The sequence below is a fragment of the Acanthochromis polyacanthus genome, chromosome 14 (assembly GCF_021347895.1).
Source record: "Acanthochromis polyacanthus isolate Apoly-LR-REF ecotype Palm Island chromosome 14, KAUST_Apoly_ChrSc, whole genome shotgun sequence".
In the NCBI taxonomy this organism is placed as follows: domain Eukaryota; kingdom Metazoa; phylum Chordata; class Actinopteri; family Pomacentridae; genus Acanthochromis; species Acanthochromis polyacanthus.
Genome location: NC_067126.1, coordinates 6,269,568 through 6,293,558, shown reverse-complemented (window position 1 = coordinate 6,293,558; position 23,991 = coordinate 6,269,568). Strand labels below are relative to the sequence as shown.

The 23,991-nt window shown below is 39.8% G+C and overlaps 1 protein-coding gene across 3 annotated transcripts in view; it reads left to right on the top strand.

Moving 5' to 3' along the window:
- Positions 1-23,991, top strand: part of man1a2 (mannosidase, alpha, class 1A, member 2) — a 207,278-nt gene that overhangs the window by 173,308 nt on the left and 9,979 nt on the right. For all 3 annotated transcript variants that reach the window (XM_051959126.1, XM_051959128.1, XM_051959127.1), the window contains exons 10-12: positions 12,555-12,670; positions 13,794-14,013; positions 17,037-17,209. In XM_051959126.1, the coding sequence (XP_051815086.1) occupies positions 12,555-12,670; positions 13,794-14,013; positions 17,037-17,209 (509 nt within the window). The remainder of the gene's footprint in view (positions 1-12,554; positions 12,671-13,793; positions 14,014-17,036; positions 17,210-23,991) is intronic.

Genomic DNA, 23,991 nt, shown 5'->3' with positions numbered 1-23,991 from the left:
ACAGTAGGCATATGTAAAACAGGATATCTGGAGATTTCCAACTGTTTTTGTGCGTCATTGATTGAAAGCGTGTCAAACTCACAGTCGGCAGACAAAGCACAGGAGGAAACACAGGGCTGCTAGCAAGTGTTAGCGAAGTACACAGAATACAGAATGGCCTGCCTGCTCATAGTCAGACTCACCGGATGTAGACTTCAGGTACAAGTTTTCAAAATCACACCAAGACGATCCCCCAGTCACTGTTTTGCAGGGCACCATCGCTGCATCCTGGGCTGCTTAGTGCTGCCCAAAACTGCTGTAGTTGTTTTCTGATTCTCCAGATGTAAGCTTCAAGTGCAAATTTTTAAATATTCCAGTAAGTACAGCCTCATAGCAGCAACGGCACGTTTTGCTTAGACTTTTGTGCAGTAAGTCAGGCCTGCTTGTTTCTTTTGGTAAATTAGCCCCTTTAATTAGAGTGGTTGCCTACCAAACCGAATCCCGAGTCACTATTTTTCTTTGGTATCATCACTGAAACCTGGGCTTGGTGCCGCCCAAGGCAGTTGTCGTCGTTGTCTGACTCTCCAAATGTAGACTTTAGGTACAAATTTTCATAATCCTTGTAACAGCAGCCTCATAGCAGCAACCTACATGCTGAAAATTGCAAGTTTTGCTGAGGATTTTGTGCAGTAAGTAAGACCTGCTTGTTTATTTTGGTAAATTTGTACTTTTAATGACAGTGCTCACCTACCAAGACAATCCCAACAGTCTGTTTGATAGGGGTACCATCACTGCATCCTGGGCTTAATGCCACCCAAGGCACATGATTGTTGTCAGACTCACCAGATGTAGATTTCAAGTACACCTTTTTAAAAATCCTAGTAACTACAGCCTCATAGCAACAACCCCACCTACATGCTGAAAAGGAATTTTTTTTACTCAGGATGATGTACAGTAAAGCAGACCTACTTGGTTCTTTTAGTGTCAGTTTCAAAGAGCGCTCACCAAGTGTTTCACCAAGAGGGGCACCATCACTGCAGTCTGGGCTTGTTGCCACCCAAGATGATTGTCAGTCTTGTCTAAATCACCAGCTGTAGACTTAAAAGTACAACTTTTCAAAATGCCAGTAACTACGGGAAGCAACAACCTCATAGCAGCAGTCTTTGTGCTGACAATATGAAGTTTTACAGAGTATTTTGCACAGTAAGCCAGGCCTGCTTGGTTCTTTTTCAGAATCAGACATTTTTTTGAGGGGTACTCGCTTATCAAGACGATCCCTGTGACGCTCTTTTGCAGAGGTATCGTCACTGCATCGTGGGCTTAGTGACGCCCAAGATGATTGTGATGTCTGACTCACCGAATTTAAACTTCAGGTTGAAATGTTCAAAGATTCCAGTAATTGCATAACTGAAAATGACAAGTTCTACTGAGTATTTTGCACAGTAAGCCAGAACCGCTTGGTTCTTTTCATGAATCAGACATGTTTTTGAGGGTGCTCATCTACCAAGACGATCCCCAAGTCTGTTTTTCAAGAGCACCATCGCTGTATCCTGGGCCCAGTGTTTGACATGATTGGATTAAAGAAATACAAACGAGTCAGAGTGTTTTTACAATTAGGTGCGGTCATACCATTCTGTAGCATTGACACTGTGCTGAGATAGATCTAGCAATGCAACGTCATCAGTTTGTATGCATAAAACAGAGTCAGAAAGAAGGTTTAAGGCTGCCGGGAATCGGAACAGTCTTTTTGAAGCCTGATAATCAGAATTAACAGACATTTCATTATCAAGTCTGTTATTCCACCAGTGTTTGAGAGTTATTATTATTATTTGCAACAGCTTTGCCTGTAGTAGCTTTGTCAGTCTCGTCTACACTAGTTGCCAACTTTGTGGCAACTTTTCTGGATCCGACACAAGACAATAATGCTCCATGTCTTTATTCTATGTATAAAAGTTCGATTGGCTCCACACCAGACCTCCAGCTTACTGAAAGAAACTGACCCTCTTTGTGTTTTGCTGGCTTTTTTCCCTTCCTGTGCCTTTTCCAGCTTTCATAAACTCTTTATTTACTCTCCAATAACTGTTGATTGCAGTGGAAAATTACATTTTATTTTTTTGGCATTAGTGGTGGTTAATTAAAGTTTATCTTAGTTTAAAAACGAGCGCTGCCCGACTAGAGGTTGCCAGCTGTACAGAATGTGTAAATAATAATTTGTTGGTAATGGATCGTGTGGTGCATGAATTTAAAATGAAAGTGGAGGCTTAAAACACGGGGGATCATTGCTGGGTTGAGTGCTGCATAGAAATGGATTCTACTGTTTGATAGCATGCAGAGATGTTTTTAGTATTGCGGCAGCAGTGTGTGCCCTTGACCTCTGCTTGAGAACAGAATGAAAGCTTTGTGGAGACGGATCCTGCATCTGTGATTGTGGTTTAATGTACGTTTGAAGCTCGACCCTGCCTTTGATTGACAGACACTCCCGGCGTGACCCAGATCCTTTGATTGGCAGAAAAGAAATGATGGAGAGCAGAAGAGTTGGGGGTGTTTTCGTGGGCGGGTGCTAACTTAAGAGTGTGGTAGGTGATTGTGAAGCAGAGGTTTTGGTAAAAGGATGAAGGAGCCGCTACACAAAGATCAGCCAGCACTTGAATGAGCTCCTCCTGGTTCCAATTTGTGTTTTAATCTGCGTTGTCGTGCTATTCTCCCTCTTTACATTCAAAAACTGTCTGGTGTGAAAGAGCAGTTGGAGCTGCGGGTGATGTATTATCCGTCTGCTCACCAATTTCTGTGATTTTACTTCTGCAAATCTGTGTTTTACACCCTGCGATGCACCAAAGTACACGTTTGAAACAAGTGTTTTTGCTTTCATGTACAATTGCTTCTGATCTTTCTCCATATTTTAGGGTGAAAAAAAACACACAAAGGCTCAGTCTGTTAATGGAAATCATCAAATGCAAGTGGAGATAGAAGAAAAATACCAGATTAAAGCTTCAAGATAGTATTCTGAGTGTCTGGTTTATGTGTAAGAATACTTCAGAGAGAAGATTGTTGACTGTGTGGTGATGGTGAGCAGGACTTTATCAGGAAAATATTCAATGTTCAAACTAAGGATTCAAGATAATGGACAAAACTGACATTGTGATGTTTATTTTTTTTATATTGCAGCATGAAAGAAACGGTTATATGGAATGGTTTTAAATCACCAACACACTGCAGCCTGGTCCACTTGTTGTGGAGAGTAAGACTTTTGTAGAGCGCAAATGTCCTGTTAGACTTTGAGTCTATTGTAGCTCCATGATATTCCACTTGTGACAGCTTAATTTTAACTTGTGCCTTCCATTTTTCTTGCAACTATGGGTTGGCAACTTAAGGAAATAGGTGTGTGATGCTATTATGTACGACTTGTTAAGCAACTGGTGTTTAGAAAGATTCTGAAGTGGCGTAACTTTGGCAAAGGCATCAAAATAGTTTTAAATAAGTTAGTTGGTGGTTTCATGGCGAGATATCTCCACTCAACTGATGTTATATTTCTTTTCACAACCAAAGCTTCTTTTTCCTCAGTATGCACTTAAATCTGAGTAATTTATGCTTCAAAAGTTTGGGATCCCCCAGACAATTTAATCTCCTCCATGAAAACTCACACTTTTATCCATGTGCTAACATAACTGCACATAGTGTTTTCTAATCACCAATGAGCCTTTCAACACCATTAGCTAACACAATGTAGCATTAGAACACAGGAGTGATGGTTGCTGGAAATGTTCCTCTTTACCCCTATGGAGATATTCCATTAAAAACCAGCCGTTTCCAGCTACAACAGTCATTTACCACATTAACAATGTCTGGACTGGATTTATCATTCATTTAATGTCATCTTCAATGAAAAAAACTCCCTTCCTTCAAAAAGATATTTCTAAGCGACAACCAAACTTTGGAATGGTAATGCATGTTTTATTAGACCTCTCGTAAATTAGTCATGAAAAATATGAATTATGTGTTTTCTTTTCGTAACGGGCATCGAAAAAAGTTCTAACATCGCGCATTTGCACTTACTACAGTGTGGCTTTTGTGCATGTACCAAGATGTCTTACACCAATGGTATAAACCATCAGTTGTCTCGCAAGTGCAGAAATGCCAAATAAATTTGTGCTTTGGAGTTTAGAAAATATGTTGTGCCCACAGAGGACTCTGAATGCCCGTACTGAGGTTACTAAAATGTCTGCAATACTTTGAATGTTTGTAAAATCCAATAGCATTATCAAATTGGTATAAATTCATCCCTGTTATGAATTATTTCTTGTCTTTTTACAAAATATTAACCAAAAAAAACCCAAAAGGACAACCAAAACTAAAGATGCTAATTCAAGATGAGACTTGATAGAACGTGGAACCATCCATCTTTCTGCTGTCAAATAGTGAAAGCTGCTTGTGAATTCTGGGTTTTATTTGGATATTTCTCAAAGATGACAACCAAGTTGAGTACATTTTTGGCTTGATTTGACCTTTTCAACCTGAACTTGCACTGATTCATGCTCTAGTAACGCCATTTGGTTTGTTAAAGTCTCAACTTTCAAAATCTGTATGTTCAAAAGTTTGGCTTCATTGTGGCTCTAACTTTACTACTCATAAATTCCTGTTTGCATGAACAATGAAAACCCACAGAGGGAAAATCTTTCCTCTCTAAAACTCGCTTTCAGTCAGAGCTTCATAACTGTGAGATGGGTTCGATTTATAAACTTTTGTCCATCTTTTTATCAACACTGTCGAGCAATTTGCAAAGTTTGTCCAACAAGGTCCACAAAGTTATCAGCAAAATTAACATTTTCAGTTGAGATAAGTTTAACCCCACAAAATGAGGCTACACTTGGTTCAGATTAGGTGAAAACTTCAATTTCTGCTGGGAATGGACATTCAGAACACACGTCAAGAGATAGGAGACGATCATTTCTTCGCATCGGTTATGGCATTTGGCAGAATTTACTCATCTATCCATCTATTCATTTTGTGCTGCTTATCTGATTCTGCTCAGAGCAGCAGTCAGATAAAGTGGTTTAGAATAAAGTAGGTCAGATATCTCTATTCCCCCAAAAATATGCTCCAGCATTACCTGGATTCACATGTAAGATAGGGGGTGATGTCTTCTGGGTTAGAACTTGGGTGTTTTTTTCCCCTAGGGCTGAGCGATTTTAGCTGAAAAATGTGCCATAATACTATGTTTTTATAGTATTATGGCACATTGATTATTTATCAGTTTTGATTAGCTATTTCCGATGAATCCCAGGAGCAAAGAGGTTTGATTTGCACTTTACCGTTTTACTTTATTAGCCAGGGAAGGAGCACACTTGGGATTTGTTCAAGCAACAGAACTTGGCGTTTCTTTCTTTGTTTTAATGATGGTTTTAGATCAAATGCATTAAGTGTAGCCATCGAATACAAAAAGTGTCCATCACTGTTCATATTACTGTAATTTTTCTTCTAGACCAAGGTTCTTTCGAGTTGTAAATACCCAGAAAACCTAAATAAGGTCTGAGAGGCCTCATTTTCTAATTAAAAGTGATTAATTGTTAATCATTTAATAACACTTATAAATTTAACTGAATGAAAATATATTCAATTCAATTCAATTCAATTTTATTTATATAGCGTCAATTACAGTCAAATCGTCTCAAGACGCTTTACAGAACCCATATGCCTGACCCCCAGAGCAAGCCCAAAGGCGACAGTGGCAAGGAAAACACCCTTTTAACAGGGAAGAAACCTCGAGCAGAACCCGGCTCAATATAGGGGGGACCCATCTGCCTGCTGGCCGGGCGGGTTGAGAAGGACAGAAGAGGGCAAGGGGGAGGGATGGGAGAAGAGGGAGGGGTGAGAAAGCAAGGAAAACACAACACACATTTGAATACATGCATGACAGGATATGTGACACAGACAAAGTATAAGCTAACACTGAAAACTGACTCATAGTTTACTCTTATGATGTACGGCTCTGACATTAAACATACTCCTTATATAGCTAGCAGTAAAATTCAAACAGTATGTAAGTTAGCATAACAGTATATTGAAGGCGATGCAGAGTTGACTCGTGGAAAAAGGGAATTGGAAGCAGAGGGCTGGTGGAAGGTCAGCAGCAGCATCCCACAGTGGACATGGTGGAGACTGGACCAGCTGGTGGAACATCGACCGCAGATCTGAAGCATCCAGCTCTGGGACCAGGGACACTCGGAGAAATAGCACAGGGGGAAACAGAGTGAATGTACTGCAATAACGGTATACATATTAAATGTAAAGGTAGATAGAGAAGGGCTCAGTGCGTCAAGAAAAGTCCCCCAGCAGCCTATAGGCCTATAGCAGCATGACTAGAGGCAGAACGAAGGGACGTCCAAGAGGGGGTCAGCTGTGCAAATGAAGACACAAGCCGAACCCCTGTGGGTCACCCAGTCAGCCCCAACTATAAGATTTGTCAAAAAGGAACGTTTTAAGCCTGGTCTTAAAAATAGAGAGGGTGTCTGCCTCCCGAACCCAAACTGGGAGCAGGTTCCACAGGAGAGGCGCCTGATAACTGAAGGCTCTGCCTCCCATTCTACTTTTAGAAATTCTAGGAACAACAAGTAAGCCTGCAGTTTGAGAGCGAAGAGTTCTACTAGGATAATAAGGTACTATCAGATCTTTAAGATATGATGGAGATTGGTTATTAAGAGCTTTATATGTCAGAAGAAGGATTTTAAATTCTATTCTGGATTTAACAGGAAGCCAGTGAAGAGAAGCAAGTATGGGGGAAATATGATCTCTTTTGCTAACTCCTGTCAGTACTCTCGCAGCAGCGTTTTGGATCAACTGTAGATGTTTGAGAGAGCTATTTGGACAACCCGATAATAAGGAATTGCAATAGTCAAGCCTGGAAGTAACAAAAGCATGAACTAATTTTTCTGCATCACTCTGAGACAGAATGTTCCTGATTTTTACAATATTACGCAGGTGAAAAAAGGAAGTCCTACAGACTTGCTTTATGTGTGAGTTAAAGGACATGTCCTGGTCAAAAATAACTCCAAGATTCCTCACAGTAGTACTGGAGGCCAATGTGATGCCATCCAGAGTAACTATTTGCTTTGAAAGCGAGTTTCTAAGATGTTTGGGGCCAAATACAATGACTTCAGTTTTGTCTGAATTTAGCAGTAGGAAGTTAAAAGTCATCCAGGTTTTAATGTCCTTAAGACAATCTTGCAGTCTAGCTAACTGATCAGTTTCATCTGGCTTCATAGATAAATACAATTGTGTGTCATCTGCATAACAATATTAGTCATTAAGGCAGAAAACAACAGACATGCATGCTAGAAAATGTGTTGTAGAATATCGCCTTACTGTTGAACACTGTAGTAGCCACTTGAACTACCGGCCATGACGTGTTCACAAGTAGAGAGCGTTGTAGCAGTGTAGCTAGCAACGGGCATCATGACAAAGTCTTTTGTCACACTTAATGCCAGAAATCGAGCCTTGAGCTGAAATGCAGTATGGCAGCATTATCGTGGCCTAGTGACTGAGTTCAAAGTGTTTTCATTGTCATCAGTGATTTAACCAAATAAAATAATCTAACCGTATTGATTAAAATGTATTGTCGATTATTGAGCTGTAATAATAGTAATAATAAAGCATTTCATTTTCTTTCTTGACACCCAAGGTTGCTTTACAGGAAAACAAATATAACAGATGATAAAAAACATACATCAAGATAAAAAACCATACATAAAGAAAGAGGCAGTTAGAGAGAATAAATAGTCTTGAACAGATGAGTTTTGAGTCTGGATTTGAAAAGAGGCAGAGAATCAATATTCCAAGTGTCCGGTGGGAGTGTAGTGCCTGATTGCCACTTGGTGGCTTGGCTTGACCACCCGGCCAGCAGGCAGATGGGTCCCCCCTATATTGAGCCGGGTTCTGCTCGAGGTTTCTTCCCTGTTAAAAGGGTGTTTTTCCTTGCCACTGTCACCTTTGGGCTTGCTCTGGGGGTCAGGCATATGGGTTCTGTAAAGCGTCTTGAGACGATTTGACTGTAATTGACGCTATATAAATAAAATTGAATTGAATTGGTGGACCTCCTCTCTGTTTATCACTGGACCAACCCAAGCAGGTGGAACTTGGACTATCAGCAGCTACATGTTGTTTCTGTGGGACTACAGCTAGTAATGGGCACCATGACAACGTCTTCTGTGATACCTAATGCCAGAACTGCTGTCTTGGCTGCAAACTCAAAAGAGCACCAAAATGGGCTCAATGCTGAATTCAAAGCAGCTTTTTCAGGACTATAAATGATGTTAATCATTTAATTGCTATCAATACTTTAACTAAATACAAATATATTACCCAATAAGGCAGAAAATGATGGACTTGCACATTAGAAAATTTACTGTTGATGAGCTGTAGTGCCTTCTTGTACCACTTGGTGAAGCCTCTTACTATTTAATGCTGTAGCGACCTGAGGAGACGGCCACTTGGACTACCAACTATCAGTTTAGATACCAACGGCCACCATCACAAAGTCTTCTGTGGCACCTAATGCCAGAGGTTTAGTTTTAGAGGCAGCCGAAAAAGCAGTATGACAGCATCAATATGGGCTGAGTTCAAAGCAGTTTTATCTACAAAAACTTCACTGAAAAAGAATATATTAGCAGATAAAGCAAAAAACCATAGACCTTCATGTCAGAAAATGTATTATAGATGAGCTGTAATACCTGATTGTAGAGCTTACTTTTCAACACTGCATTGTAGGAGTTTAGCTAGCAGCGGGCACCATGACAAAGTCTTCTGTGACGCCTAATACCAAAGCTCTAATCTTTAACTGAAATGCAGTATGGCAGCATCACTGGGGGGCTAGTGGATGAGTTCAAAGTTGAATCAGAATGATGTCCGTTGAGTTAATTACATGTCATTGATTAGTCGGTTATCGATTATGATGCTACCTTACTAAAATGCCGTTGTACCCCGACCTCTTTCTTCTGATTTTTCTTCCAAACACTCAAGACTGGAACTTAAAACAGACTCACTGGTTAATTGGGGAGTTTACAAATGAAAATATGAGAATTGATGCAACCAAATAGCATTTACATGACCAGTAAAGAGGATGTTACTTGTCATCTGTAGGTGCTCCTCAGACATCTGCACAAACCCAAGCGACCAGTGATGCTACTTCATTGTTTATAGCAACATTCCTCCACGTCTGGTTTTCATTCCCCCTCTCTGGGTGGATGCAGCATTTAATTTGCAGCTGGGAAATGACTGAAATAACCTCCCTAATGCTAGGTTTAATAAAGCATTTTATTCCGTACACATGCATTATTAGATAAAAGCTGTAACACCCCAGAGAATGACGCCTGCTAATTCTGTTACGGATATCATCAAACATCTGTTGTAATCATCCTAAAATACCAAGACAAACATTCAAACTAATTGTTTTAAGGCAGAAACTGCAAATGATTGTCACTTATTGATGTTACCCCTCAGAATGACACTTTGAGAATCATTTCAGCTCATGTTTGACACATTTATGTCTTACTTCCAAACAACCCGTCTCAGAGTGGTTGTTTAAAACATGTAAATTCCAGACATGACTGCCCTCAGAACTGTCTCCAAGGTTGTTTGTGAGGGTTTTTTTGCAGCTCTCTCCGTTACAAAAGATGAATAATTCATCTCTTCGATTGCTTTTTTCATCTTTCCCACCCCGTCTTTGCGTATCCATGAATTTTACCTCCGGGCATGTTAATCTCATACAGAAAAGAATCTCCTTGATGAGACGCAAAGCATCTGCCCCGATATCAAACGTGATTACACAGAGCTAAAGAGATAGACGTGGAGGACGAGGGATGTTCTAGTTTGGGCCGCTGAATAAACCCTTCATCCATACGGAGGGGATGATTCCTCATCTGTATGTTGGAGATTATACTGTCGCAGGAGGAAATCTAGACGAAAATATCTAATATTTCCTTCCTGAAACTCATTTCTGAGTATTTGCAGAGTGATGCCTCTTTGGAATTTGTTGTCATCTGTAGTCGTAATGAAGAAAGAGAAGAAATGTTGGCAGCCGTTACAAAACCAAACTGAGAAGAGCAGCTTATGTTGGGGATTATTGGCTGATATTTGGTATTTTTCCGACTATCTGTATGTTTGTTTTTATTGACTGATTATTCATCAATTAAATGCTTTACTTCATTTCTGTAGGTCTCAGGAATGTCTCTCAATCAGCAAAAACTAAACAAGACACACAAACTAGGAAGTTGGCTCCTCTCACAGCGGTAAATGCTAAGCTAACAGCTAGCATCTAAGTTGGAAGACAGCCACATTAACCTGAAACAGAATCTGGAAGACAATAATTAATAAAGCTGTAAGATCTTATTGTAAAATAATAGTGATAAAACTGTGAAATATTTAGAAAATAGAGAAGAACTGCATGAAACAAACTGATCCATCTCATTGATCCCACATAAACAGTGGAGATAATTTAATCACTCCTGTTTCTATTTTATCGAATTTGGTGAATTCTGAATCACTTTATGAACATTTTAAGTTATTTTTTAACGATTTTGATGATTTTTTGAGTCATTTAATTATTTTTAATAATTTTGCAGAATATTAAGACACTTGGTAAAAGTTGTGAGTCACTTTAGAGAATTTAAAGTCATTTTGAAGCAATTTTTGTCATTTAATGCCACGTAAACAAAGGAGAGCATCCCAATGTAATCACTCCAAATTATATTTTACAGAATTTGCAGAATTCTGAGTCACTTTAGGAACATTTTAAGTCATATTGGATGGCATTTTAAAAACATTTTGAAGATTTTTTTGAGTCACTTTGGAAATGTTTTGAGTCATTTTTGTCACATTCTGAAAAAACTGTCGTTTTGACAATTTTAAGTCATTTTGTCTCATTTTTGTCAGTGGATTCCGTGCCATAATATCAACACTCTTATTGCTCTTTTACAGAATTTGCAGAATTCTGAGTCACTTGGGGAACATTTTGAGTCATTTTTGTCAAGCTTTAAATCGTTTTCAATCATTCTTGAACCATTTTAAAACAATCTGAGTTGCTTTGGAAAAGTTTTGAGTCATTTTAGAAGATTTTAAGTCATTCTGTCAAATTTTTGTCAGTGGATTTTGCCATAATATAATCACTCCTTTTTCTATTTTGCAGAATTTGCAGACTTTTTAAACCATTTTCAAGATTTTTTAAGTCTCTTTGGAAAAGTTTTTAATCATTATGGAAAATTTTAATCACTTAGGAAATGTTTTGAGTCATTTTTCTCAGATTTTAGCACATTTTGGATGATTCTTGAACTATTTCAACAAAAATCTGAGTCACTTTGGCAAAACTTTAGAGAATTTTGAGTACTTTTGTCTAATTTGAAGTCATTTTCGAAACATTTTTGTCAGTGGATCCCACATACACAGAGGAGAGCGTCCTGATTTAATCACTCTTATTTTTATTTCACAGAATATGCAGAATTCTAAGTTACTTCGGGAACATTTTGAATGATTTTGAAGATTTTTTGGGACCACTTTGGGAATGTTTTTAATCATTCTGGAGAATTTAAAATCCCTTTGGAAATGTTTTGAGTCATTTTTGTCAAATTATAGCCCCTTTTGGACTATTTTTGAACTGTTCTGACAAAAATCTGAGTTGTTTTGGATCAGGTTTTAAATTATTGTTGAGAACTTTAAGTCATTTTGTCAAAATTTTTGTCAGTCAATCCCCCATAAACAGAGGAGAGTGTCCTAATTTAATCACTCCTGTTTCTAATTTGCATTATTCAATAATAGTCACTCTTATTAATGAAGAAGTCTAGTTTTGAATGACAGCTTCTCTGCTGTCACATGCTTTGGAAACATTACATTTAATGTTTAACAGCTCAAGATATCGGTTATTGGCCTTTCTCGATTACCAGTAAACTGCATCAACCTTATAAAAACAAACAAAAAACTCAGATCAGTTGATCCCTAGTTTATATTTACACTGAATTTCTGCTCATCCTGCTGGTAAACCTCAGCTGCATCAGCGTCGCTTCTTTGCTAATACTGTAAATAACGTTTTATAGGTCAGTGGAATTGGTCCTGAAATAGACCAAAGTGCCATTAAAGTGGGCTCAAAGTGTCGTCTGGAGAAAAAGAAGTTGTTTTCTTCATGAGACCAGACGCTGCCGGACGCTGGCAGGGTCCCATCTTCACCACGTGATGTCCTGCAAATTAGGCCGGCCATGAAAGCTGTGTAAACTGTGATGAGGACGACTGGGGACACTGAAATGTGAGCACATCAGGGAGAGGGTAAACAAAACTGGCAAAAAAGAGAGAGGAAACACGCTGCCAATATATTGTGGATGTGGAGAAGAAAAAGACACCCAGGGCCTCGATAGATGCTTTTGATGCCATATGTTGCGCTCTGCCAAGGACTTTGAGGAAAAGTCGAAAAATGAATAATTCACTTTCTGGTTTGACCGTCTCTAGATGTTTTTCCTCCTCCCCCCGCTCTGTTGCACGTCTCTCCTCCACCTTGCTGGGGGTTGTTTTTAATTCCTTTTTTCCCCGTTTCTTTGCAGATCACACCTCGGTTGGAGGACTCGGGGACAGTTTCTATGAATACCTGCTGAAGGCCTGGCTCATGTCCGACAAGACCGACTCCGAGGCTCGCAAGGCCTACGACGACGCCATCGAGGTACAGCACAAGGACGCTTGTTTTTGATCAGTTATGTCCAGCTTTTGCAACTTTCAGGCAGAAAAAATTCAGGAATGCAAATGTAGGTATGCAAACTCACAGCATCTACATGTAATTATGCGTGAAAGCTGCATTTTTTTTCTTGAGTTTATTAAAAAATAATTCATCGTTAGTTAAATTTGACCAGTTATGCCCCGTGTTTGCAGCTTCTCGATAGAAAAAATTAATATCAGTTCAAGAATGCAGATATACACATGCAAACTTGCACCATTTACGTGTAATTATGTTTAAATCTACAATTTTTCCTGATTTCTTTTCAAAAAATAACTCACTGTTGCTTATATTTGACCAATTATGTCCAACTTTTGCAACCTCAACGCAAAAAAAATAACACTAACCGCTCAGCAAGGCACATGCAAACTTGCACCATCCACATGCAATTAGGTATTAAATGCGCAGTTTTTCCTCAATTTTTTCCAGTGTAAATCATGGACAATTAGATTTGACCAGTTATGTCCAATTTTTGCAACTCCAAGTAAAAAAAAATACTGGAAACAGTCCAGGATTGCAGATGTGGACATGCAAACTTGCACTATCTACATGCAACTAAGCGATAAATGGTCAGTTTTTCCTGAATTTTTCTTAAAAATAATTCCTCGTGTATGCAGGAAATGTTAAACAATTCCAGCTCTAACTTGCTCTGTGGAGACGTTGCATTGTTTGTGTCAGAGTGGATTCAGCAGAGAGCAGACGCTGTTGATGAAGATGTCTGTTAATCAGTTAGAGTCAGACTGAGCAGAGCAGAGGGTGACGGATGTGGCTGCATTTTAAACTTGGCATTCAGCGTTCTGTTATGTTTTCCTGTGTTTGCACTCGATGTCGACGACCTGTTTGCACCACATAACCCTCCTCTATTCACATCCTGACAGTAATAAGTTCTATGACGGTTCCTGTTTTCTCTTTAATGACCCACATTCTCACATGAACTCAAGCTTCATGCGTCCTTTCTTTCCCTGAATGTGTACAAATGCCCAAAACGAACCACGATGTTATCTGCTTTTTTCGGTTCTCATCTTCTCTTAAATGTCCACACTTTCTGAAGTTTCCACTCCTCTCCCTGCAGGCCATCGAGCGCCACCTGATCCGTAAGTCCAACGGCGGCCTGACATTCATCGGCGAGTGGAAGAACGGCCACCTGGAGAGGAAGATGGGCCACCTGGCCTGCTTCGCCGGCGGCATGTTCGCGTTGGGCGCCGACGGCTCGCCCGACGACAAGGCCGGACACTATTTGCAGCTCGGAGCCGAGATCGCGCACACCTGCCACGAGTCCTACGACAGAACAGGTGAGGAGGGCGAGAGGCGCCGCATACACAAACAACACAAACACTAACACAGTGACGCCAGGATCCACCACGTCTGTACCCGAGTACTTCAGAATCAGAAAAGCATTTATGGCCAAGTGAGTTCATACATACACAAGGTAACATGGTTACAGCACTCGGCAACAGACAGTAAAAGAATAAATATACAAATCTAAACCTGGGGATTTCTAAATAAAAATGCTGTAAGAAGTATAAGAAGTACTGGGTAAAAGTCAATGTAAACAACTATGTGAAAAAAGACATACGTTTGCTTAACTAGGGTAATAAATTAAAGTACAGATTAAATTACAATACACACATTGTTATTAAGGTATATGAGATAGAAATATTGTACTTCCAGAAATACAACATTAAGCTCATATTGGAGGTAGATTGTGAGCTGTGCTACATTAAATTGTTAAGAAGAATATATGAAGCTTGTTTAAGTTCATAAAACTTCTGAAGACACAACTTGCAGGAAATTCTGGAGCCGCTGTAACTCACTGTTTTCTCACAAAAGTAGTTTTATCAAAGTTGAATGACCGTGAAAAGTATGTGTCTGTTAAGTTATCCAGAAATTTCAATCAGAATCAGAAAACGCTTTATTGGTCCCTGAAGCCAAATCGCTGAATGTTACAGCTGCTTCCATTCAAAGTCTTAGAAGTTTATAAGATAAACGTACACTACAGTTCAAAGGTTTGGGGTCTCCCAGACACTTTCATGTTTTCCATGAAAACTCCCACTTTTATCCATGTGCTAACATAACTGAACAAGAGTTTTCTAATCATCAATGAGCCTTTCAACACCATTAGCTAACACAATGTAGCATTAGAACACAGGAAATGTTCCTCTGCACCCCTATGGAGATATTCCAGTAAAAATTCCACATTAACAGACTGTATTTATCATTCATTTAATGTTATCTTCAATGAAAAAAATGCTTTTCTTTTAAAAACAAGGACAAAATGACCCCAAACCTTTGAACAGTAGTGTATGTAGATAAAAAAGGTCCTAATATAAACATTTGGTTGTCAGAACCAACCAGTAGTGCTGAAATTCTGCGATTCCCAGTATCAGTTTTAATACCACAACGAAAAGTAAACCAATGATCTTAATGCATTTTAAATTTAGTAGAAAACACTGGAGTGAAACTGTCAAGCTAGTTTTAAAGTTTAAAGACGAAAAAATACAAGATGAGATGGAAAACATCCCATTTGTGGATCCAAAACTGCACAATCACATGATAATTCTGCCCAGATGCACATTTTTTAAATTCAAAATCCAGTAAAACAGCATTAACTGATCAAAAAGTTGAAAAAAAGAAAAGGGAGGGGAAGCAGATTTTCGAGGACTTCGATCTTGCTTCGGAGTCCAACAACATTAGCATAGCATTAGCATGGATGTCTTTAGCTTTTGTCTTGCGTTTACAAAGTGAAGCGTGATGTCAGGGTGGGGATTTGGATCTCAAAGTTAGTATTCGCAGCGCTCGATTTAGACGGTCGCCAGGTCACTGCAAGCACCGGGAATCATGGGAGGTTGATGACATCATACAAAGTGGCTGCCTCCATGAAGAAAACATGATAGGCGGTTCAGCTCGATGGAGCGCTCAATTTAGACGGTCGCCAGGTCGTCATTTGCGACGTTTTTAGTCGCAAATGACGACCTTGCGACCGTCTAAATCGAGCCGTGATTCGGATACCACCACAACGACCGAATTTTCAGGTATTCAGGTCCAGAAATATAAATAAACTAGGGTGTTGTAATGTCAAATTTGTCTCAGGTGAAACCGAGTGATGTTTGCTGTAAGCGGACAAACGGTGCATGTCGGTGCCCTCTGCAGTTCACAAAAAGAGCCCATTTTTAAGTGTAAATACTGCAGTACCCCAAAGTTATGAAGGTCCTGCTTTCCATCACTGTGGTTAAGGCAGTAGTGACACCAAACAGCTTCATGCTCATCATCACCCGCAGTGTGACCAGTGGACATTTAAACTCACATACCCTCAAAAAAGGCCATAAATGCCACCATGTTGGTTACAGCCTGAAGCCCTGGACGCATGTTTTAATAATAGAACTAATGTGACGGCACAAGTGAGGATTTCACTGTAAATATGCTTTGAAATAACCGTGACGACCTGCAGATTATCATTGTTAGCATTTTATTACAGAGAAAGTCCACACTGTTGACCTCAAACTTCCACATCAAACCAGGCTCTCACTTTTATCTGGTTTATTTCTTTATAGTAGTCCCACAGCCCAACCAGCTATGACTTACAGTTTTTAGACACAGATGTTTCAGCTGGTTTTACATTTCCCATGACCTGGGAGCATGAATCTGTCATCAGTCCGACGGGGATCGATGGGTGTGTCGGCACGGAAACGCCGGGGTGTGATCTGGGATGGTGATTGTGCAGCGTTGGTGTGTGTAGTCGTGAGTGTAGTCTGAGAAAGAGGAGGGGTTGCCGTGGCAACAAATGAAGATGGAGGAAAAAGGGGGGTTAGAGAAGGAAAAGAGCGGGAGGAGAAGAAGAAAAAGGAAGCGGGGAGGCTGCGTAGAGTCGGCCTGTTAGCTAATGAGCAGGAGACTGTAAAGTGTGTGTGTGTCGGTGTGTTTTAATCCTTTCACTGCTGTCACTGCTCCGTCAGCGTCTCGCCGATTCTCCTCGCTCAGACTCTTAATGCATATCACACTTAATTAGCAGAAAACACTGGTTGTGGAAAGATGAAAAGCCGGTAAAATCAATGGGGTTGGAAGCCTTTTATCGGAGGCTCTAATTCATACCAGACTTGTAATCACCAGCAGCTGAACCGTTACGACAAACAAGCAGCAAAAGATGGTGTTTATGTCGTCAAATCCTCCTTCCTTCTACCTGTCACTTCCTTTATTTACTCTTATTTTCCTTCTCTTCTTTTCTCTTTCCCCCTTTCGATGCCACATCTTTCTCTTTATTTATAGTGTTTCATCTCTTTAACCGTCCTCCATCTTTTTGCCTCTTTCTCCCCTCCAGTGCTGAAGCTCGGCCCGGAGGCCTTCAAGTTCGACTCGGGTTTGGAGGCGGTGGCCGTCCGGCAGAACGAGAAGTACTACATCCTTCGGCCGGAGGTCATCGAGACCTACTGGTACATGTGGAGGTTCACCCACGATCCCAAATACCGGCAGTGGGGCTGGGAGGCAGCACAGGTACAGAAAAACACCACGTTTTATCCAGTAGATGCATCCCATGTTCATCTTTTACACGTCTTTGTTGTTTGTTGAATGAAGAACGGCCAGAAATTCATTCCATGAATCGTAACTTTCTCCAGTTATCTGCTCTTTAACCCTCATGTCGTCCTGCAGGTCAAACTGACCTGTTTTAAAGTTTGAAAATGTGGGGAAAAAAATAATTTTCACTTCCACATTTTCAACATTTTTGTGAAATTTTTGACCATTTTTTGGTAGGAAAAAAAGGAATTCAGAAAACCACTGTAGTCAGAGTTCTGTTTGTTTTACAATTCTACATGTTTATACTGATCCAGATGTAAGATTAAAGGAACAATAAAGTCCAAAATAAAAGTACAACAGCACAGAAAAGTAGAGCTGTGGGTGAATTTAGCGGTTACTGTTGGAAGATTTACAAATAGGAGAACATTCATTGGTGTTTTGTGGCCGATTAAAATTAAAAATACTGTAATAGCTCATCACAGGTGGCAGGTTCATGCTCTGAAAACCTTCCCTTTAGCGACTGTAGTTGAAGATAAAGATTAAAAAACATGCTTTACTGCAGATTTTACCCTCACTATGTTGGATTTAAGCGTTTAAACAACGAGCAGAGTTAGTTTTTTCTGTCAGAGCAGGGTATATTATGAGAATTAGTTAGTTTTTCTGCTAAAAATGTGTCACTGGGGATATAAAGAAGTGTTTCTTACCTGTTCTTTTAACCAAACATCGTGGACAACCTGTGGCAGGGGGGGGGTTTAAAGTTGAATTTCAGTTTGTGGAAGCTTTGAGCTTCAAACAGCAGAATATAGAGATTTAAAGTGGTCGTTTGTCTTATTGTTTCTGCATAATTTGCATAAAACTACATATACAGTAGATATCCTGTGTTTAACAATAATAATCACACATTTAAGGCTTGATTCCTCCTCAAGAACGCCACTTTTTTATGTCTCCACATGTGGGAATTGTACGTTCCTGTGTCTGATGGATGTTTTCAGGTGTTCTTAGTTCCTCCTTTGTGCTTTAATATGAAAAGCTTTATGGAAATCTGCAACAGAATCCTTTTTCTATCCCTTCCACTCCTTCTGACAGAGGATTAAAGTGTCTCCTCTCTGTAAATCTCTTCTCTCCCAGTTTTCTCTTCTTTTTTCCCCTGCCAATCTCCTTAAAAAACTCCTTTGTTTCCCTGAGTGGGAGTAAATGTTCACGAGCCAAGTAAATATATTGGCAGGTGTGTTTGAGTGTTTATTATACCGACGGTGAGCGACACTAAGGAGAGCTGCAGCTGAAGGCTTCGTCTTCGCTTTAATATATTAATTTACTGTACAGATGCATGCTAATAAGTAGGACTCCTCCTGTGCTGCTCATATTTAATGCAGCCGTCAGGAAGTTTCAGTAGAAAAAACTTTTAATTAATTTAATCAGTTTAAAAAATAACCCTGTGCTCTGATAACTGTATTGTTCTTATTATTTGAGTGAGAAAATTTTAAAAAACACCTTTTTTCAGTGATTTTAATCTGCTACAAACAGCAATTTGTCACAATCAGGTTTATTTTCTTTGTCAGAAGATGTTTTTAATTATGTTTTATCAACGGGCAAACTCGACTTGTTCCTTTCTAGCTCTAATTAACTTCTTTTTTTATTTTAGAACACCCCATTTTTTCCCTTTTTTTTTTATTGGAAACTATACGTCAATGTCTCATTGTAGTCTGAAATGAAAGCACAGAACAAATAAAATGAATTAAAGAAAAATCAGTTTAGAAACCAAAATGTATTCTAAACTTTTGACTCATCAGAGTAACCACCTTTAACAGATATAACAGCTGAGCGCACTCGTGGAATTCTCTCTCAATGGAAATCAAATATTCTTCAGAAAGTTCTTCCAACCATGTAGCAGAAGTTCCCATAAATGTGTGCTTCTTGCAGGTTCCTTTCTTTTTCACTCTTCTGTCCAGTTTATCCCAAACCAGCTCCATGGGGTTAAAGTCTGGAGACTGAGCTCACCACTTTTAGTGACACTTTTGCATCTTTTTGTGACATTTTTACAACTTTTTGGGTTATTTCTTGCTCCTTTTAGTGACATTTTTGTACTTTTTGGTGACATTTTTGTGTTGTATGGTGTTTTTTCTCCTCTTTGTGGTATTTTTGCATCTCTTAGTGTCATTTTTGCATCCTTTAGTGACAGTTTTGCATCTGTTAGTGACATTTTTGCATCTTTTAATGACATTTTTGCATCTCTTAGTGACATTTTTCCATCTTTTAATGACATTTTTGCATCTCTTAGTGCCATTTTTGCATCCTTTAGTGACAGTTTTGCATCTCTTAGTGCCATTTTTGCGTCTTTGAGTGACATTTTTGCATCTTTTAATGACATTTTTGCATCTCTTAGTGTCATTTTTGCATCCTTTAGTGACAGTTTTGCATCTTTTAGTGACTTTTTTGTGTCAATCAAAATTAAGTGCTTTTTTAAAAAATCATTTTTGTGTTAAATGTTACATTCCCAATGTCCTCGTCATGATTTACCTGTTTGTGATGAAAGGTTGCAGCTCATTATGATCATTTATACTCTAGCTTTGGTTAAGTCAAAGCGTCAGGCGCTTGTTTCTTCATGGCAAGCAGAGAATCCTGAAGATCCTTCAGCGTGCCCTCAAATTCCTCCTTCTCCAAGCGAGATTTTTGCAGCTCCTCTGTGGTGGCCTCCAGCTCCGTCTTCCACTGCTCCCCCTGATCTCTGCCCTCAGAACTGACTGACTGACTGAACTGTCCAGGGTTACGCTGTTGCAGCTTGTAACTGAGCTTCTAAACATAACCTGAATCTCAGGCTCTACACTGGAACTGTGCACCGACACATAACAGAGACACACACACACACACACACACACACCAAAGTAGATACACAGCACACACGCACACAGTATACTTAGAGAGGAGGAAGAAACGGACCAGGAACGGATATGAAGAGGAAACTGAATTTCATCCAAGACAGAATATAGAGAAGGAAGGACAAATAAGAGGAGACGAGGAAAAGAAACAATTTAGAACTGATGCTGGAAAACCTTAAGAGCTGCACAAAATAGATAATGACCAGGCAGTGATGGAAGAGAAAGACTTCCTTGATGAATGTAGTGTGGAAGAGGCTACAGCTAAACTAAATCTGTGTAGTTTATCAGAGACAGTCACTCACAACACTGTGCTGCCTGTAGATTCAACACCCACACAGACAGAAAAAACATCTTCACTCACCTCGCCTTCAGTTACAGTCAGAACCCCAAACAGAAAGCAAACCTCTCCCTTCTTCAGATGTCACTTTTTGCGTGTCATTTCATTCAGTTTTAAGATTCTCACCCAGTGCTGGAGGTTTTCTCCGTCCTCACACCAAATCGTCGTCTTATTCTCATCCTTCATCCAAATTGCTTTTTACCGTCATAAATTTTGTTGACTGTCTTTAGGAGACGTGGAATAGAGTGATTTGTATGAAATATTACACTTTTCACATTAGATCTTGTGAACTTTTTTCCAAAAATGTGACTGTTCTTTCTCTTCTTACAGGTTTCTTGTTGTTTGTTTGTAAATATAGATTCAGACATTTCATTTTTTATGTGTCGTTTCATTCATTTTCAAGTTCCTCAGCCGGTACTGGAGGTTTTCTCCGTCCTCACACCAAATTGGCCGTCCTATTCTCGTTCTTTTTCCAAATTGCTTTTTACAGTTATAAATGTTATTGACTGGAGTAGACGGGACACAGTTGCTTCGTTTTGTGCAGTAGAAGGAGAGTGGAAGGATGCTTTAAAAACAGCCCTTTTCACTCAGAGTCTAAAGAGAAAGTTGAAAACCACCATCATGATACCTGATATCTGTGACTGAGGTTCTAGGTTTTTGTGTTTATTAGACACGTAGAATGAAATATTACAGTTTCAATTGTAAATTTTCTTGGTTTTTCTCAAAAATGGTAAGAATTCCGTCTGTTCTTAAAGGTTTTTTTATCAACACAGATTCAGGTATTTCACCTTTTGTGCGATATTTAATTCATTTTTAATTTTCTCACCCTGTGCTTGAGGTTCTCTCCACCCTCAAACCAATATCTCGTCCTTTATCGGCCTCTTTACCTGAAACCGACACACATTTTCCATGAACACCTGCGGTCTTTTCTAAACGTGGCCTCGAAGCTCAGCTGCTCACGCACTCAGATTAAAGCCGGCCGGTATTAACGGCTGCAGTGGACGGAGGAAGCGTGACCAACGGGCGGTTTGGTGTGTCAGATGGATGCAGCTGTGCTACAGAGGCGGTGTGTTTAAGCGTGTGTGTGCTCGTACTGTACGCCGTGGGTTTCTGTTGGTGTGTGTGCAGCTTCAGCGATGCTCGTGCGTGAAGGTGAAGCCCAGCTGCTGTAATGTGAAATGTGTCCTCAGTCGGCTGCTGCAGCATCACCGCTCCTCCTCCTCCTGCAGTTGGACTTTTTATCAGATAATTTATTTAGCACAGATGGCCCTGAGACGTGCGTGTGTTTTAAATGCATGAGTACAGTTTCCCCACGCCGAGGCTCAACACGGTGAAAGATCTCCACTCTCCAGACTGTGTGTTCGAGTTGCTGATGTGACTCGTGTTTAAATTGAAGTGGCCAGACATAATTTAGGAAACGCTTAACGGGTGATGCTGCTGCAGTGTGGCGGGAGAAGGACAGTCGCACGTCGGGGCGCAGCAGCTCGTGAATAACAGGAATTATGCTCCGAACTCCTCTGAAATCTGCTGACGATGAAACGGTCAATCGAGGACGAGATGGAGGGAGGAAGTGTTTGTGACAAGGACAAAGATAACGCTCTCGATCACTAGTAGTAAAAGTCGATAAGAGCAGGAGCGCCGTGCTGCCAGAATTTTTATGAATTTCCCCGTAATAAGTCCTCATTGTGAATCAGGTAGTACTGAACTGTGGGTGTCACCAGATGGACGATCGCTGCATTTTTAATGAGGTTACAGCATGTTTTCTCCACTGTGAGGCATCGAATGATTCAGAAAACTAACGTCAAACACCTGATTAAGATGCAGAAGATTTGACCAAAACCCTGAACATGTGGACTCACCATAAAGACTCACAATCAATTAACAAAGAGGCCTTTTATCGCAGCCTGATGGAGACTTGCAGGGAAACAGTTCATGTTGTGACATAAAGCACATTTAGTTTGGTATCACATTTCTCAAAATGTGCAGTTTAGAACAAAGTTAGTGTCCACACTGGCATTTTATGAAACAGATTTTCTTTTGTAAGCAATAAAAAGATTATATTTTATAGTGATTTATATGAGAAACTGCAGAGATTCATCTCATCTCGTCTCGCAGAAAGCTGTCGAAAGAATTAGAAACCCCCAAAAAAACGGAATATAATCGATCTGATGTAGGTGTTGGCACAAATTGACGGGGTATTTATGCTTAACTACACCTGATTTAGCACACCATATGCCACACCTGCCGGTACATGTAATCTCGTGAACATCAACACCTGTTACAGCCCTGAGCTGCTGCACTTCCAGTTTGTTGTCATTTAAAATGTACTGGTTCAACATTCTACCCTGAATTTGCACTTCCTGCCTTCCATGATTATTGTTGTTGTATCACATGTTACTTTCGTCATCGGAGGCTGGGTTATAAGGGCTATAAAATTTGATTTTTGTCACTTTATCCTTTCAGTTACAACTGTCTAGTCACACCAGGTCTACGGCTGCTACTTCTGTATCTTTCTTTTAACCTGCTAGATGTCCTCTGTAACTTATACTTTTGAGCTATCCAGATCCAGAGTTTGAGATTAGAATCACCTGCAACAAGCGTCTCCCTTTCACCAAATAGTTTTAACTGTCATAAATTTTGTTGACTGGCTTAACCAGGGAACAAGTGCTTTATTTTATGGAGAAGAAGAGTCAAAGGATGCTTTAAATGCCCCTTTTTGCTCAGATTCTGAGCAAAGAAGAAGAAACCGTGGTTAACAGAGAAAGTTGAAAACATCTTCAAGATATTTGATACATCTGACTGAGGCTTTAGGTTTTGTCAAAACTTGCTTCGTAGTTCAGCTCTAAGGTTCCAGAAGTCGTCTTTTTGTTCATCTTTATTTTAGAGTTGTCCGGATCAAGTTTTTCTTGCTCCCGATCTGATCTGGGTCATTTAGCATTTAGCATCGTTCGATATCCAATCCCAATCTGACACCATTTTCCTAGATAACGCACTCTTCAAGTTTTGTAGATTATCTGTAGTACCTGCTTGTACCACCAGGTAGCCTTTATTAGCAGTTCCATGTTGGCAAGCAGAGAGTGTTGTGGGGTTTTATCAGTAAAGGGGTACCATGACAAAGACTTCACTGAGGCTTAATGACCTCCGACAAGCGCTAAAGAGGTAAATCAAGCTAGAATCAGTTAGGACATCCCTCTTACCTCTTACATTCTAGTGGCAAATGGAAAGGGGACACCATGACTAAGACTTTGCTGAGGCTTAATGACCTCCAACCAAAGCTAGTGTTAAATCAAGCTAAGATCAATCAGAACTTCCCTCTTATCTTCTAGTGACAAATAGAAAAGGGGCACCATGACAAAGACTCATCTGATACTCAGTGACCTCCGACAAGTGCTAAAATGTTAAATCAAGCTAAGATCAGTTCCTCTTACATTCTAGTGGCAGTTTGAACAGCTGTTTTGCAGCTTGATGTACATACTTGTCTATGTCCTGTATATATATGTATTTTTTTCAGCTCAAAAAACTTTGGAACTCTCACATCTGTTTGTTTA